Here is a 13,914-nt window from a genome sequence, read left to right as displayed (position 1 = left end):
TTCCCCAGTTAAACATTTTTACTCTAGATTCAAATTCTGATTTTAACCTTTTCTGGATGAAGTACTACTTGTCAAATACCCTTAAAATGATCTTTTGAGCGCGGAATTCCCTTTGCCGTCGGATGAAGGATACATTGTTGAGAGATGTATGATGCCCATTGCTGGGATGGGCAAGAAATGTATTGCAAGGGTCTATAAAACTAATCACCAGTCCAAATAGGAGACACATGTCTGCAAGACCCGTCGCTATAAGAGGAATGAAAACAGAAAAATGTGCCTGTATTTTATAATCTGGATGGCTGCATTGGCTACTGCCATCTCTGCCACAGTTGGCAGCTTGGCACTGGGTCTGGGTTGGCACTGGAGAAATGGACAGCGGAACAAGATGAGCTGTCCACTAGAGAAAAGAGAGAGAGCTCTTTAGCGTTTGAACAATGCTTCTGTAGTTCATTCTAAACAAAACAACAAATGTTGAGGGTGAAGCAGGAAGGAAACTGTTAAATTGAACCTTTCTGCGACTAACTCAAAATCTGTTCATGTGTCTTAAAATGACAGCCAGCGCGATGTTGTTGATTAAAACCATGGCAACCGTATTAAGCTGAAGCTTCAGTTAATTTGAATTTGCAGATGCCAGCAGTCACACAGCTACTTTGCATCTGAGAGATGTAATACTTACATGACCTCTTCAATACTGGGACAGCATACAAGTCCAGCTGCAAGCTTCTCAGCCACGTTGTTATCTAATCTGTTCAACCGAAGGCTAGAACAAAGAATACTGAGGTTAGTAAATCCCAACACCCTGAAGATCACAGCAATGTTTGCAAAGTTTTCTACAGAACAAACATGTTGTTTTTTTCTCCCTTGTATACACCCCTCCTCTCCTGGGTCCCTGCTTAGCCTTCAGGGGCAGAGTTCCCCAGCTGATTTTTACCCCTCTCTGGCCAGTGCTAGTGAAAGCCAATGCAAGTGTCCCCTCCTATCACCCTGGCTGATATCATCCCAGCTCAACACAGAGCAGAAATCAAACATAGGCCCTTCCGGTATTAAATCGGGAAGGATACTTACCATCTGATACATGGGGAGCTCTGAGCACTCAAAGGATCTGTGGTTCTCAGTGCTATAGATGTGCATTAGTGAAGCTTTATAAATAAATTTATGCTAATAGCTTTTAACATTCCTAGTGATGCATAAATTAGCATATGCTTCCTAGTGTGCTTTACCATGTGCTTCATATCTCAGTGTGTTTTTCTCCTGTTTAAAGATTTTTTTTGCGTGAAGAATTACGGAGATTAAAAAAATAAATCGTTTGTGATACTTTCCTCTTTCCATGATTCCCAACAGGGTTGCTGTCTGCAGCAGTTGTATCTTCCTTAATCTGAAGGTGGGATAGCTCATCCTGCAAATATTCCATGGGCACTGATCCACCAATAGGTACATTCGAACAGTATGGGAGTGAACCTACTGTCCTCAGTTTTCCATCTGCACCCTCCACCTCGTGGGACTCAGCTAACAACAACAACAACTTGCATTTATATAGCACCCGTAATGTCATAAAACATCCAACGGCGCTTCACAGGAATGTCATCAGACAGAATTTGAGACTGAGCCACACTAGGAGATATTAAGCTAAGCCTTGCAAATTCAACATCTGAGGGTTCGCCGTCTGGGACTTTCACTCAGGACTCAGTCTTGTATCTCCGAGTTAAAAGTGCACTCAACTCCATGATCACGCTTCACAAAAAGATGTCCACACTGCGGAGTCTCCCTATTTTTATGTATTGCCCTAGTCTTTAGCTGTTTTTGTACCATGCCCCATTAACTGGCCAATTGCACGACCAGCCATTGATCCTCCACCAATGTCACTGTGAATCTATTGACAAGCAGGTGATCCTCCCACTTACCCTGTCTTCCCTCCCTTACCATCGAGAAGAAACAAGGCTTCACTGCATGACAGACAACATGGCTGAAACCAGAGGGCTCGCCATGTGGATCACTGCAGGGGAATTGGGGCCCGCGAATCCTGCGGCAGTGTGGTAACCCCAGAATAAACCATTCCAACCTCAGTCCACAGCTTAAGCCTCCTGGTTTCTGAATCATTTCAGACGCAACACGCTCATGAGACCACCAGGGTTGGCCTGCTCTCAAAGCTCAGCTAAAAGTCCGCCCCTGACTGGGCACCAGGGTATGTACACACAGCAGCAGGTGAACCATTCTTTGACGGTGAACCTTACTGGTTCTAAAGTGATTCCTGATATAACATCGTGTGATCCTGTCACAGTCTTGTTATTGTTGTTGAAAAATGATCACTATGAGGCAGAATAAGGAACATTCTACCAGGAGTAGGCCATTCAGCCCCTCGAGCCTGTTCCGCCATTCAATGAGATCATGGCTGAGCTGTATCTTAACTCCAATTACCCACCTTGGCTCCATATCCCTTAATACCTTTAACTAACAAAAATCTCGGTTTTGAAATTTTCAATTGACCCCTAGCCTCACAGCTTCTGGGGGAAGAGAGTTCCAGATTTCCACTACCCTTTGTGTGAAGATACCCCACACAACAGTTGGAACTTTGTTACAGTTTCGAAGAAATAAAATGGATGTGGGAAGATTATTTATCAAATAATTTCAACACTTTTCAGGGAAAAATCTGGATTGCACAATGAAAAAAAGGCATGATAACTTAAAGACTGAAGGAAGAAACCTCATTAAAAAGCCGTGTATTAAGGCCCTGGTTGTCTCACTCAGTCTCGCGCACACTGGATTCGAGACACTTACTCAAGCTTCTTTAAAGACTTCATTTTTCTCAGGGCCATTGCGAGCTCCATCACTCCTCTGTTCCCAATGTTATTTTCAGGTAAACTGCAGGGGAAAAAGAAAATCTGCAGTGAGTATTATTACACAGCATTTTCACATCAACAAGGCAAGGCAGGACCTGCAGTAACATACGGGCCTGTGGGGCTCTTGCCAAACACGGGGCTCCCCCCCACCCCCACACTGCAAGTGGTCCCAGGTGGCGGGAGACGCGGTCGAAGAAGCTGGTGAGCGGAGCGGGACAAGTGGAAGACACCATCGCCAGCCTCGCAGTAGGGCGGGGCGTGGTGGTGGAAGAGCTTCTTGAAGCCTCTGTGACTCTTAGCAAAGTTGGATATTTAATCTTTAGGCATTTTGTTAGTCGTTTGTGTTTCAATGGATCGGGGGGTGGGGAAGGGGGAATGTTCTTGGTGCCCAGGGATCTCAAGATTTCTTAATGCATCTCTGAACATGGCAGGGTGTTCTGTGCAAGTTTTTATTTTAAATATTAATCTTCATAATATAGGGTTGCCCAACAATTGCAGTCTGTGAAGTGGGCAGCACCTCCTGATGGGTAAATAGAAGAAGGAAATAAGTTGCATTTATATAGCACATTTCATGACCTCCCAAAGTGGATTACAGCCAATGAAGTACTTTTTTGAAGTGTTGCCACTGTTATAATGTAGGAAACGCAGCAGCCAATTTGCACACAGCAAGCTCCCACAAACAGCAATGAGATAAATTACCAGATGAATCTGTTCTTAGTGATTTTGGTTGAGGGATAAATATATCCAGGATACAGGGAGAACTCCCTTGTTCTTCTGCGGAATAGGGCCATGGGATCTTTTACATCTACCCGAGACGTTTAACATCTCATTTGAAAGATGTCACCTCTGACAATGCAGTACTGCCCACCTGGGGCAAGAGAGCCCCAGGTGGGCAGAGGAATTGCTTCAAGGACACCCTCAAAGTCTCCTTGAAAAAGTGCAACATCCCCACTGTCACCTGGGAATCCCTGGCCCAAGACCGCACAAAGTGGAGGAGAAGCATCCGGGAAGGCGCCGAACACCTCGAGTCTCTTCGCCGGGAGCAAGCGGAAGCCAAGCGCAAGCAGCGCACGTCAACCCAAGCACCCCACCCACCCACCCCTTCAACCACCATCTTCCTCACCTGTGACAGAGATTGTAGGTACCCCATTGGACTCATCAGTCGCCTGAGAACTAATTTTTAATGTGGAAGCAAGTCATCCTCGGTTCCGAGGGACTGCCTAAGAAGAAGAAGACTGCAGTGAACCATCAGGCTGGATTATGTGCTCAAGCCTCTGGAGGGGGAAGCTCGAACCCATGACCTCTGATTAGGAGACAAGTGCTAAGATAAAAATCTTAAAATCAATTCTCTGATGCATGGGGAGCCTGTGCAGCTTGGCAAGGACAGTGTCAATAGGGATGAGGGTCTTAGTGCGGGTAAGAATGCAAAGCATGGTGTGGTGCATGACTTGCAGTTTATGGAGGATGGGGTAACAGAGAGGGTTGATTAGGGCAATGCGGTGTACATGGATTTCCAAAAGGCATTCGACAAAGTGCCACATAATAAGCTTACCAGCAAAGTTGAAGCCCATGAAATAAAAGGGACAGTGGCAGCATGGATACGGAATTGGCTAAGTGACAGTGGTGAACGGTTGTTTTTCAGACTGGAGGAAGGTATACAGTGGTCTTCCCCAGGGGTCGGTTCTAGGATCACTGCTTTTCTTGATATATATTAATGACTTGGATGCAAGTGTACAGGGCACAATTTCAAAATGTGCAGATGACACAAACTTGGATCAGTGAACAGTGAGGAGGATAGTGATAGACTTCAAGAGGACATAGACATGTTGGTGGAATGGGCGGACACATGGCAGATGAAATTTAATGCAGAAAAGTATGAAGTGATACATTTTGGTAGAAAGAATGAGGAGAGGAAATATAAACTAAAGGGTACAATCCTAAAGGGGGTGCATGAACAGAGAGACCTGGGGGTATATGTGCACAAATCATTGAAGGTGGCAGGGCAGGTTGAGAAAGCAGTTAAAAAAAGCTTACGGGATCCTGGGCTTCATGAATAGAGTATAGAGTACAAAAGCAAGGAAGTTATGATGAATCTGTATAAAGAGCATAAGAAACATAAGAAAAAGGAGCAGGAATAGGCCACTTGGCCCCTCGAGCCTGCTCCACCTGGTTTGGCCTCAACTGGAGTATTGTGTCCAGTTCTGGGCACCGCACTTTAGGAAGGATGTGAAAGAAAAGATTTATGAGAATGATTCCAGGGATGAGGGACTTCAGTTACGTGGATAGACTGGAGAAGCTGGGGTTGTTCTCCTTAGAGCAGAGAAGATTGAGAGGAGAATTGATAGAGGTGTTCAAAATCATGAAGGGTCTGGACAGAGTAGATAGAGAGAAACTGTTCCCATTGGCAGAAGGGTCGAAAACCAGAGGACACAGATTTAAGGTGATTGGCAAAAGAACCAAAGGCGACATAGTTATCCCTGGTGTCCTGGCCAACATTTATCCCTCAATCAACGTAACAAAAACAGATTATCTGGCCATTATCACATTGCTGTTTGTGGGACCTTGCTGTGTGCAAATTGGCTGCAGCGTTTCCTACATTACAGCAGTGATAACACTTCAAAATTGGCTGTAAATTGGACGTCCTGAGGTCATGAAAGGCACTATATAAATGCAAACCTTTCCTTACAAAAAAAGACAGACAATCAACAGCATCTTTAAAACACGTTCTTCATCAGAATGTATTTTTAATATTCAAGTGACAACCGTCAGTCCAAACTTTGCTGTTTGCCGCTGTTAACAAGAGGAGAGTGAATCCTAGAGCATCCCTCACCTTATCTCTTGGATACTCGGGCACTGCACGAGGCCCTGTGCCAGGCTTATTCCACCATCAGTGCTGAGGTCACTGGAATGAAGGCTGAATGGAGAGGTAGACATGTGTAGATTATTATTTACTCCAGTTGTGCTGTGGCCTTCAGGCAAAAGCACAATAAACATCAAGGGGGTCATTTTAACCCCACTGCAGGTGGGGAAACCCTCAGGATTGGGTGGAACGCCGATGTTAGTCACCGCCCAATATTGCTCTCCATTTTCAATGTGTGAAACCAGCGTTGCACCTGATCCTGTCAGGTTCCCGACGGAAAAGTTTGGTTAAAATTTCCCTCCAACAGACGCAGACTTTAATCCGCTCTATATATCACTGAAATTTTCTTTAAAATGAACCCCAAGTTATGGTACATGGTGAATCAGCATGAATTTTAGAAGTGTGGAAATAGCCAACAAAATGTCCTCATTCGACTGATTATAGTTCTTTATACAGAAATGGATTGAACCTTAATAAACTACAGCAAGAGCATTGATATAATCATGGGGGATTTTAACTTTCATATTGACTGGACAAATCAAATTGGGCAGGGCAGCCTTGAGGAAGAGTTCATAGAGTGCATTAGGGACGGGTTCCTTGAGCAGTATGTTACTGAACCAACCAGGGGGCAGGCAATCTTAGATCTGGTCCTGTGTAATGAGACAGGATTAATAAAAAATGTCCCAGTAAAGGATCCCCTTGGAATGAGTGACCATAACATGGTTGAATTCCAAATTCAGTTGGAGGGTGAGAGAGTTGGATCTCAAACCAGCATACTAAGCTTAAATAAAGGAGACTATGAAGGTATGAGAGCAGAGTTGACTAAAGTGGACTGGGAAAATAGATTAAAGTGTAAGACGGTACATGAGCAGTGATGTACATTCAAAGAGATATTTCACAACTTTCAAGAAAAATATATTCCACTGAGGAAAAAGGGGCGTAAAAGAAAACACAGCCATCCGTGGCTAAGTAAAGTAATAAAGGATAGTATCCGACTGAAAACAAGGGCATATAAAGTAGCCAAATCTAGTGGGAGGATAGAAGATTGGGAAGCATTTAAAAGCCAGCAAAGAATAACTAAAAGATTAATTAAGAAAGGGAAGATAGATTATGAAAGTAAACTAGCAAAAAATATAAAAACAGATATCAAGAGTTTCTACAGCTATATAAAAAGAAAAAGGGTGGCTAAAGTGAATGTTGGTCCCTTAGTGGACGAGACCGGGAAATTAGTGCTGGGGAACATGGAGATGGCAAAAATGCTGAACAAATATTTTGTATCAGTCTTTACAGTAGAGGACACTAAAAATATCCGAACACTGGACAAACAGGGGGCTATAGGCGGGGAGGAGTTAAACACGATTAAAATCACTAAGGAGGTGGTACTCGGTAAGATAATGGGACTAAAAGCGGATAAATCCCCTGGACCTGATGGCTTACATCCTAGGGTCTTGAGAGATGTAGCGGTAGGGATTGTGGATGCATTAGTGGTAATTTTCCAAAACTCCCTGGATTCAGGAAAGGTCCCAGCAGATTGGAAAACCGCTAATGTAACGCCCTTATTTAAAAAGGGAAGTAGACAAAAGGCTGGAAACTATAGACCAGTTAGCCTAACATCTGTGGTTGGTAAAATGTTGGAGTCCATCATTAAGGAAGCAGTAACAGGGCATTTGGATAAGTATAATTTAATCGTACAGAGTCAACATGGTTTTATGAAGGGGAAGTCATGTTTGACAAATTTGCTCGAATTCTTTGAGGACGTAACAAACAGGGTGGATAAAGGGGAACCAGTGGATGTGGTGTATTTGGACTTCCAAAAGGCATTTGACAAGGTGCCACACAAAAGATTACTGCAGAAGATAAAAAATCACGGGATTGGGGGTAATATACTGGCATGGGTGGAAGATTGGCTATCTAACAGAAAACAGAGAGTTGGGATAAATGGTTCATTCTTGGGTTGGCAATCAGTGACTAGTGGTGTTCCGCAGGGGTCAGTGCTGGGACCCCAACTCTTTACAATCTATATTAACGATTTGGAAGAAGGGACCGAGTGCAACGTATCCAAGTTTGCCGACGATACAAAGATGGGAGGGAAAGCAGTAAGTGAGGAGGACATAAAAAACCTGCAAAAGGACATAGACAGGCTAAGTGAGTGGGCAGAAATTTGGCAGATGGAATATAATGTTGGAAAGTGTGAGGTTATGCACTTTGGCAGAAAAAATCAAAGAGCAAGTTATTATCTAAATGGAAAGAAACTGCAAAGTGCTACAGTACAAAGGGATCTGGGGGTCCTGGTGCATGAAACACAGAAGGTTAGTATGCAGGTGCAGCAGGTGATCAGGAAGGCCAATGGAATCTTGGCTTTTATTGCAAGGGGGCTGGAGTATAAAAGCAGGGAAGTCTTGCTGCAGTTATACAGGGTACTGGTGAGGCCACACCTGGAATATTGCGTACAGTTTTGGTTTCCATATTTAAGAAAAGATGTACTTGCTCTCGAGGCAGTTCAGAGAAGGTTCACTCGGTTGATTCTGGAGATGAGGGGGTTGACTTATGAGGAAAGGTTGAGTAGGTTGGGCCTCTACTCATTGGAATTCAGAAAAATGAGAGGCGATCTTATTGAAACATATAAGATTGTGAGGGGGCTTGATCGGGTGGATGCGGTGAGGATGTTTCCACTGATGGGTGAGACTAGAACTAGGGGGCATAATCTTAGAATAAGGGGCTGCCCTTTCAAAACTGAGATGAGGAGAAACTTCTTCACTCAGAGGGTAGTAAATCTATGGAATTTGCTACCTCAGAGAGCTGTGGAAGCTGCGACACTAAATAAATTTAAAACGGAGATAGACATTTTCCCAGCTGATAAGGGAATTAGGGGTTACGGGGAGCGGGCAGGGAAGTGGACGTGAGTCTAGGTTCGGATCAGCCATGATCCTATTGAATGGCGGAGCAGGCCCGAGGGGCCGTATGGCCTACTCCTGCTCCTACTTCTTATGTTCTTATACACAGTCACAGCAAGCACACACACGGAAGTGAATATAAGACAACACTTACTTCAGAATCTTTAAGCAGGGCAGCTCTGGCAGGGCTTGAGCCAACTTCTTTGCGGTTTGATCACCGATCTTGTTCGTGGACAAACTATAAGTTTATATTGGCGGTGGCGGGAGTTAAAAAAATCGTCATGAGTATTCAACAATCATTAGCCATACACGGGTGAACCATTACATCAGCTGTAAGTGATAACACCAGGACACTTTAAAGAAAATGCTGGACAATATTTGGGCTGAAACGCCTTCGGGTTAGAGTCAAATTGGGAAAAGTAATTTCCATTTCCGATTTGATTTTAACAGAATTTTAAAAATCCGAATCTGATAGATAAACATTAGGAAATGGCTGATTTGCAGAGGGGAAAAAAAAACAATTGTTTCTATTTTCAGGTTCCTTTTAACAATGTGTCAGAAACCAGAGACAAATCGCACGCAGGAACTGGCAGTGATCGCAGGTTCACTTTGACATATGACACAGCCAGCAAAGGTAGTGAGGGGAATTGATGAGGTAGATTTCCCAGCGCGCGTATAGGAAAATCAGGGGCGCAATTTTCCGATTTGTGCTCGCAGCGGGTGAGAATCCAGAATATTCACCCCGAATAGTGAGTGTGGAAATGGTTTGGGATTTTCACTTTCTATTCGCTCTGCTGCTGATAATAGGCCGGGGTTTTCTATTGTACACTCTTCAAGTGGAAAGATTTTAAAAGTAAGTGTTTTTGGTCATTTCTGGGCCTTTTCTGTTTTCTTGCTTGTACTGTGTTAGGGGCTAGGCTTTCATGAGCCTTTGTGCCAATTATTAGTTATTCCCTTTGGCCTCAGCTCCCTTTACTGGCACCAGCTGGATTTCCAGTTGGAAACCTCCGAGCTGATGTGTTAGGAGGGGGCAGATCATCCTGCCAGAGAAATGCTCCAGGCCCCCACATCAGCACCTGTACACTCACATCTGCAGAGAGAGATGGAAATACCTCACTTTGGCAAGGTGCAGTGCTGATGAGGAGGCTTCTCTTTCCAAGGGAAGGTACATCAACTGATTCCCTCCCCCATCCCACGCCCACCCACTCCCCACCGCCACCCTCCTCCCCACCTCCACAATGGACCTGGTGTGAATGCCTGACTAGTCATTACTCTGGATAGGTCTGCAGAAGTCCTCTAATCACAGTGTGCCAGGCTTTAGGTGGGACGTACAATGAAAGAAATCACTGGGGTGGCCAAGAGCCAGCGTTGCCAGATAGGCTGTACCCACCAAGGTGACACCAACTCATTTCTACAGGCCCTGGCACACCTACCTGTCAGAGAGGCTTGCCTTCTGAGGGTCTGGGTCAGTAAAGAGGCAAATGCTGAGCTGTGCCATCTGCTGCATGGACACCTGCAGCCACTCTGCAGCAACGGGCGGGCACATCCAGGGACAGCTACGGCCTGAAACTTGGCCGCACTTTCTTGGCCTATGGGATGGCACAGTGGAGTGGCACAGAGGGCACCCCTCCTCGCGAGAACATCATGCATCAAAAACCTCAATGTTCGCAACCATCAAACAAGAGGATCAATTCCTTGGCTGCTCTGTCACTTCTCTCCACAATTCCCCTTTCCTTTCTGTTTTCCTGCCATTTCTTAATCCCTTGCCCCTTCAGACTTTGTAAAGGCTACTTCATGGGTTGAGATGGCTTTCTGAAATTTCCCCCCCTTTTCAGCTATTGGTCCAGAAATTCGGGTCTCCATGGGTGAGTACGCACGGGGTACTCACCCGTAGGAAGTGCCGGTTTCCTGCATGCACTGCGCATGCGCGGGAAACCGGCACTTCCGTTTCCCTGAAAGAAGGGGTTCAGAGTTCGAACGCGTGCGCGGGAGAGGCTACGCGTGCGCATCGAACTTCGTTTTTTTTTGCAGGTTTTCCCGGGAGGGTAAGTCTGCAGAATTTACACATTTAAAAAGCAGGCGCAAGGCCTGCTTTTTACAAGGTAAGTGGTGAATTAATTAAAATTAAAACATTTTTTCCACATTTATTATTTTTAAATACTTTAAAGCATGGTAAGTTTATTTTTAGCCCCGTTAGAAAATAAAATTACTTTTTTCAAAAATTTAAATTATTGTTTAAAATAGTTATTTCATGTAATTTATAGTTTATTTAAAAATAGTTAAGTTTAAAAAAAATGTATTTGAAGATTTAGTGCTGTCTTGGGGCTGTAGTATTTCTAAGTTTTGACAGGTCTTCCTGTCAATCTTATGAATGGAGCATTCCCTGCTCCCCACGTGATCCCAGGGGACGCATCGAACTAACTGCGCCCCTGGGATACGCAAGCACTGCGTGCCAGCAGCTGGACCAGGCCCCGGGTCGGAATTCCACGGGGGCCCACAGCTCAACGGTCGGCGCGCAAGGTAAGTGCAGGTCGGGGGCTTGCACCCGCGGGAAGCCCCCGACCCGAATTTCTGGGCCATTCTCTTCAAATTGTTCCTATCCCTTTAAATTTCACATACACACAATTTCCCTGTCCCATCACTAACGTGCTTCCTACACCTGCCCGAGTCTGTAACCTGGTGCTATGAATATTTAAGCAAATGAGGTTACACTGGAGAATTGAATGCTACCTGCATTTGACCTTTCGGGTGGAATTGGCAGCAGTTCTGAACCATTTAAGAACTTGACGTAGATGAAAATTTAGCCCCTTTTTCAAAAGCAAAATTCAGGAGAAGGCAAATTGTTTGCAGTGACTTGACGGTACACAAAGCGAGCTGGTGTCAGTGCTCACTCTTCAAGTCAAGCGGATCGTATCCAAACCATAACGTGACCAATCAGCATGACAATACACTGTACTCACTGAATCTCTTCCACCGATGGGCACTGTCTGAGAGCTTCCGCCAGCCTCTCTCCGCCGGCTGCGGTGATGTTGTTCTGTGTCAAGCTAGTGGTGAAAACATGAAAGGTTGTACACCATTGAAATGTACCGAATGCCGAAGCTACCCTTGGTTTAATATGTTTAATATATCACTAACCTCCTCACAATAACCTGCACTTTCCAAAACGATTCGCTAAAACTATCTGTAGTCATATTAACGTCATATTTAACACAAGTCCAAAAACTAAATACAGGAAACTCTCTTTTTACTAGCACCTAAATAACCGGAAATCTCTCTTAACCGGCAAAATTCAGGAGTAGGTTCAGGTAAGTTTTACTTCATATTAGTGGCCGTGTAACCGGGGTTCTTGGGTCTGTGGCCGTGTAACCAGGGTTTCTGCACCTGTTGCCATGCAACAGGGGTTCCTGGATCTGTGGCCGTGTAACTGGGGTTCCTGCACCTATTGCCATGCAACAGGGATGCTTGGATCTGTGGCCGTGTATGGGGCTCTCGTACCTTAATAAGTATACCTCTCTGTAATCCGGACTTTTTGATCAACCGGCAGCACACCAGTCCCGTCGGTGCCGGATAAAAAAAAGTTTCCTGTAGTGCTAAATAGTGAAGGGGGGGGGGGGGGGGGAAGATCCAGGTGAGCGGGAATTTAAAAAGTCAATGAGAAATGAGAAAGCAATAGAGCAGGATAGAGATGGGGGAAATGATAACCAGAGTGTGACAGGAAGGGACAGAATGTTTAAAAATAAGAGTGCAACAGAAAATGGGGCCAAAACAAGGAAGAATGGTCAAATGACAAAGTTAAAAGCTCTATATCTGAATGCATGCAGCAATTGTAACAAGATAGATGAGTTGATGGCACAAATATACAAATGGGTATGATCTGATCGCCATTAGAGACGTGGTTGCAAGGTGATCAGGGCTGGGAACTGAATATTCCAGGGTATTTGACAATCCGGAAGGATAGACAGAAAGGAAAGGGAGATGGGGTGGCTTTGTTGGTAAAGGATGGGATCAGTGCAGTGGTGAGAAGTGATATTGGCTCAGAAGATCAAGATGTAGAATCGGTTTGGGTGGAGATAAAAAATAATAAAGGGAAAATATCTCTGGTGGGCATAGTCTACAGGCCCTGAACAGTAGCAATACTGTTGGACAGAGTATAAATCAACAAATAATGGAGGCCTGTAAAAAAGGTATGGTAATAATCATGGGTGATTTTAATCTCCATATTGATTGGCCAAATCAAATTGGCCATGGTAGCCTTGAGGAGGAGTTCATAGAGTGCATCCGGGATGGTTTCCTCGAACTGTATGTAATGGAACCAACCAGGGAGCAGGCTATATTGGATCTGGTACTGTGTAATGAGACAGAATTAATAAATGATCTCATAGTAAAGGATCCTCTAGGAAAGAGTGATCATAACATGGGTGAATTTCAAATTCAGTTGAAGGGTGAGAAAGTTGTATCCCAAACCAATGTCTTGATCTTAAACAAAGGCAATTACAGTGGCATGAAGGCAGAACTGGCTAAAGTGGACTGGAAAAATAAATTAAAAGGTAAGACAGTTGAAATGCAGTGGCAGACATTTAAGGAGATATTTCATAACTCTCAACAAAAATATATTCCAGTAAGAAAGAAAGATTTTAAGAGAAGGGAGCACCATCCGTGGGTAACTAAGGAAGTAAAGGATGGTATCAAATTGAAAATGAAGGCATACAATGTTGCCAAGATTGGTGGGGGACCAGAGGATTGGGAAAATGTTAAAAACCAGCAAAGGATGACTAAAAAAGAGAGAAGATAAATTATGAGAGTAAACTAGCAAGAAACATTAAAACAGATAGTAAGAGCTTCTACAGGTATATAAAAAGGAAGAGGGTAGCTGAGGTAAACGTTGGTCTCTTAGAGGACGAAACTGGGGAACAGGGAAATGGCAGAGACTCTGAACAGATATTTTGTATCTGTATTCACGGTAGAAGACACTAACAACATCCCAATAATGGATAATCAAGGGGCCACAGGGAGTGGGGAACTAAAGACAATCACTATCACTAAGGAAATAATACTTGGTAAAATAATGGAACTAAAAGATGACAAGTCCCCTGGACCAGATGGCCTGCATCCTAGGGTCTTAAAAGAAGTGGCTGCAGAGATAGTGGATGCATTGGTTGCAATATATCAAAATTCCCTGGAATCTGGAGAGGTCCCAGAGGATTGGAAAACCGCAAATGTAACACCCCTATTTAAGAAAGGAGGGAGACAGAAAGCTATGGACCAGTTAGCCTAACATTGTCGTTGGGAAAATGCTGGAGTCCTTCATTAAGGAAGCATTAGC

At 44.3% G+C, this 13,914-nt stretch overlaps 1 protein-coding gene across 2 annotated transcripts in view; it reads right to left on the bottom strand.

Moving 5' to 3' along the window:
• The window catches only part of nlrc5 (NLR family, CARD domain containing 5), a 350,789-nt gene that overhangs the window by 29,334 nt on the left and 307,541 nt on the right, over positions 1-13,914 (bottom strand). For both annotated transcript variants that reach the window (XM_085991231.1, XM_085991232.1), the window contains 5 exons: positions 11,552-11,635; positions 8,746-8,829; positions 5,668-5,751; positions 2,776-2,859; positions 677-760 (listed from right to left, as the gene is read on the bottom strand). In XM_085991231.1, coding sequence (XP_085847357.1) covers positions 677-760; positions 2,776-2,859; positions 5,668-5,751; positions 8,746-8,829; positions 11,552-11,635 — 420 coding nt within the window. The remainder of the gene's footprint in view (positions 1-676; positions 761-2,775; positions 2,860-5,667; positions 5,752-8,745; positions 8,830-11,551; positions 11,636-13,914) is intronic.

Source organism: Somniosus microcephalus, chromosome 6, assembly GCF_052327205.1.
Source record: "Somniosus microcephalus isolate GS21.2 chromosome 6, FLI_Smic_1.0, whole genome shotgun sequence".
NCBI classification, from domain to species: domain Eukaryota; kingdom Metazoa; phylum Chordata; class Chondrichthyes; order Squaliformes; family Somniosidae; genus Somniosus; species Somniosus microcephalus.
The sequence above is the reverse complement of the archived record's forward strand: the minus strand, read 5'-3'. Positions and strand labels throughout refer to the sequence as shown.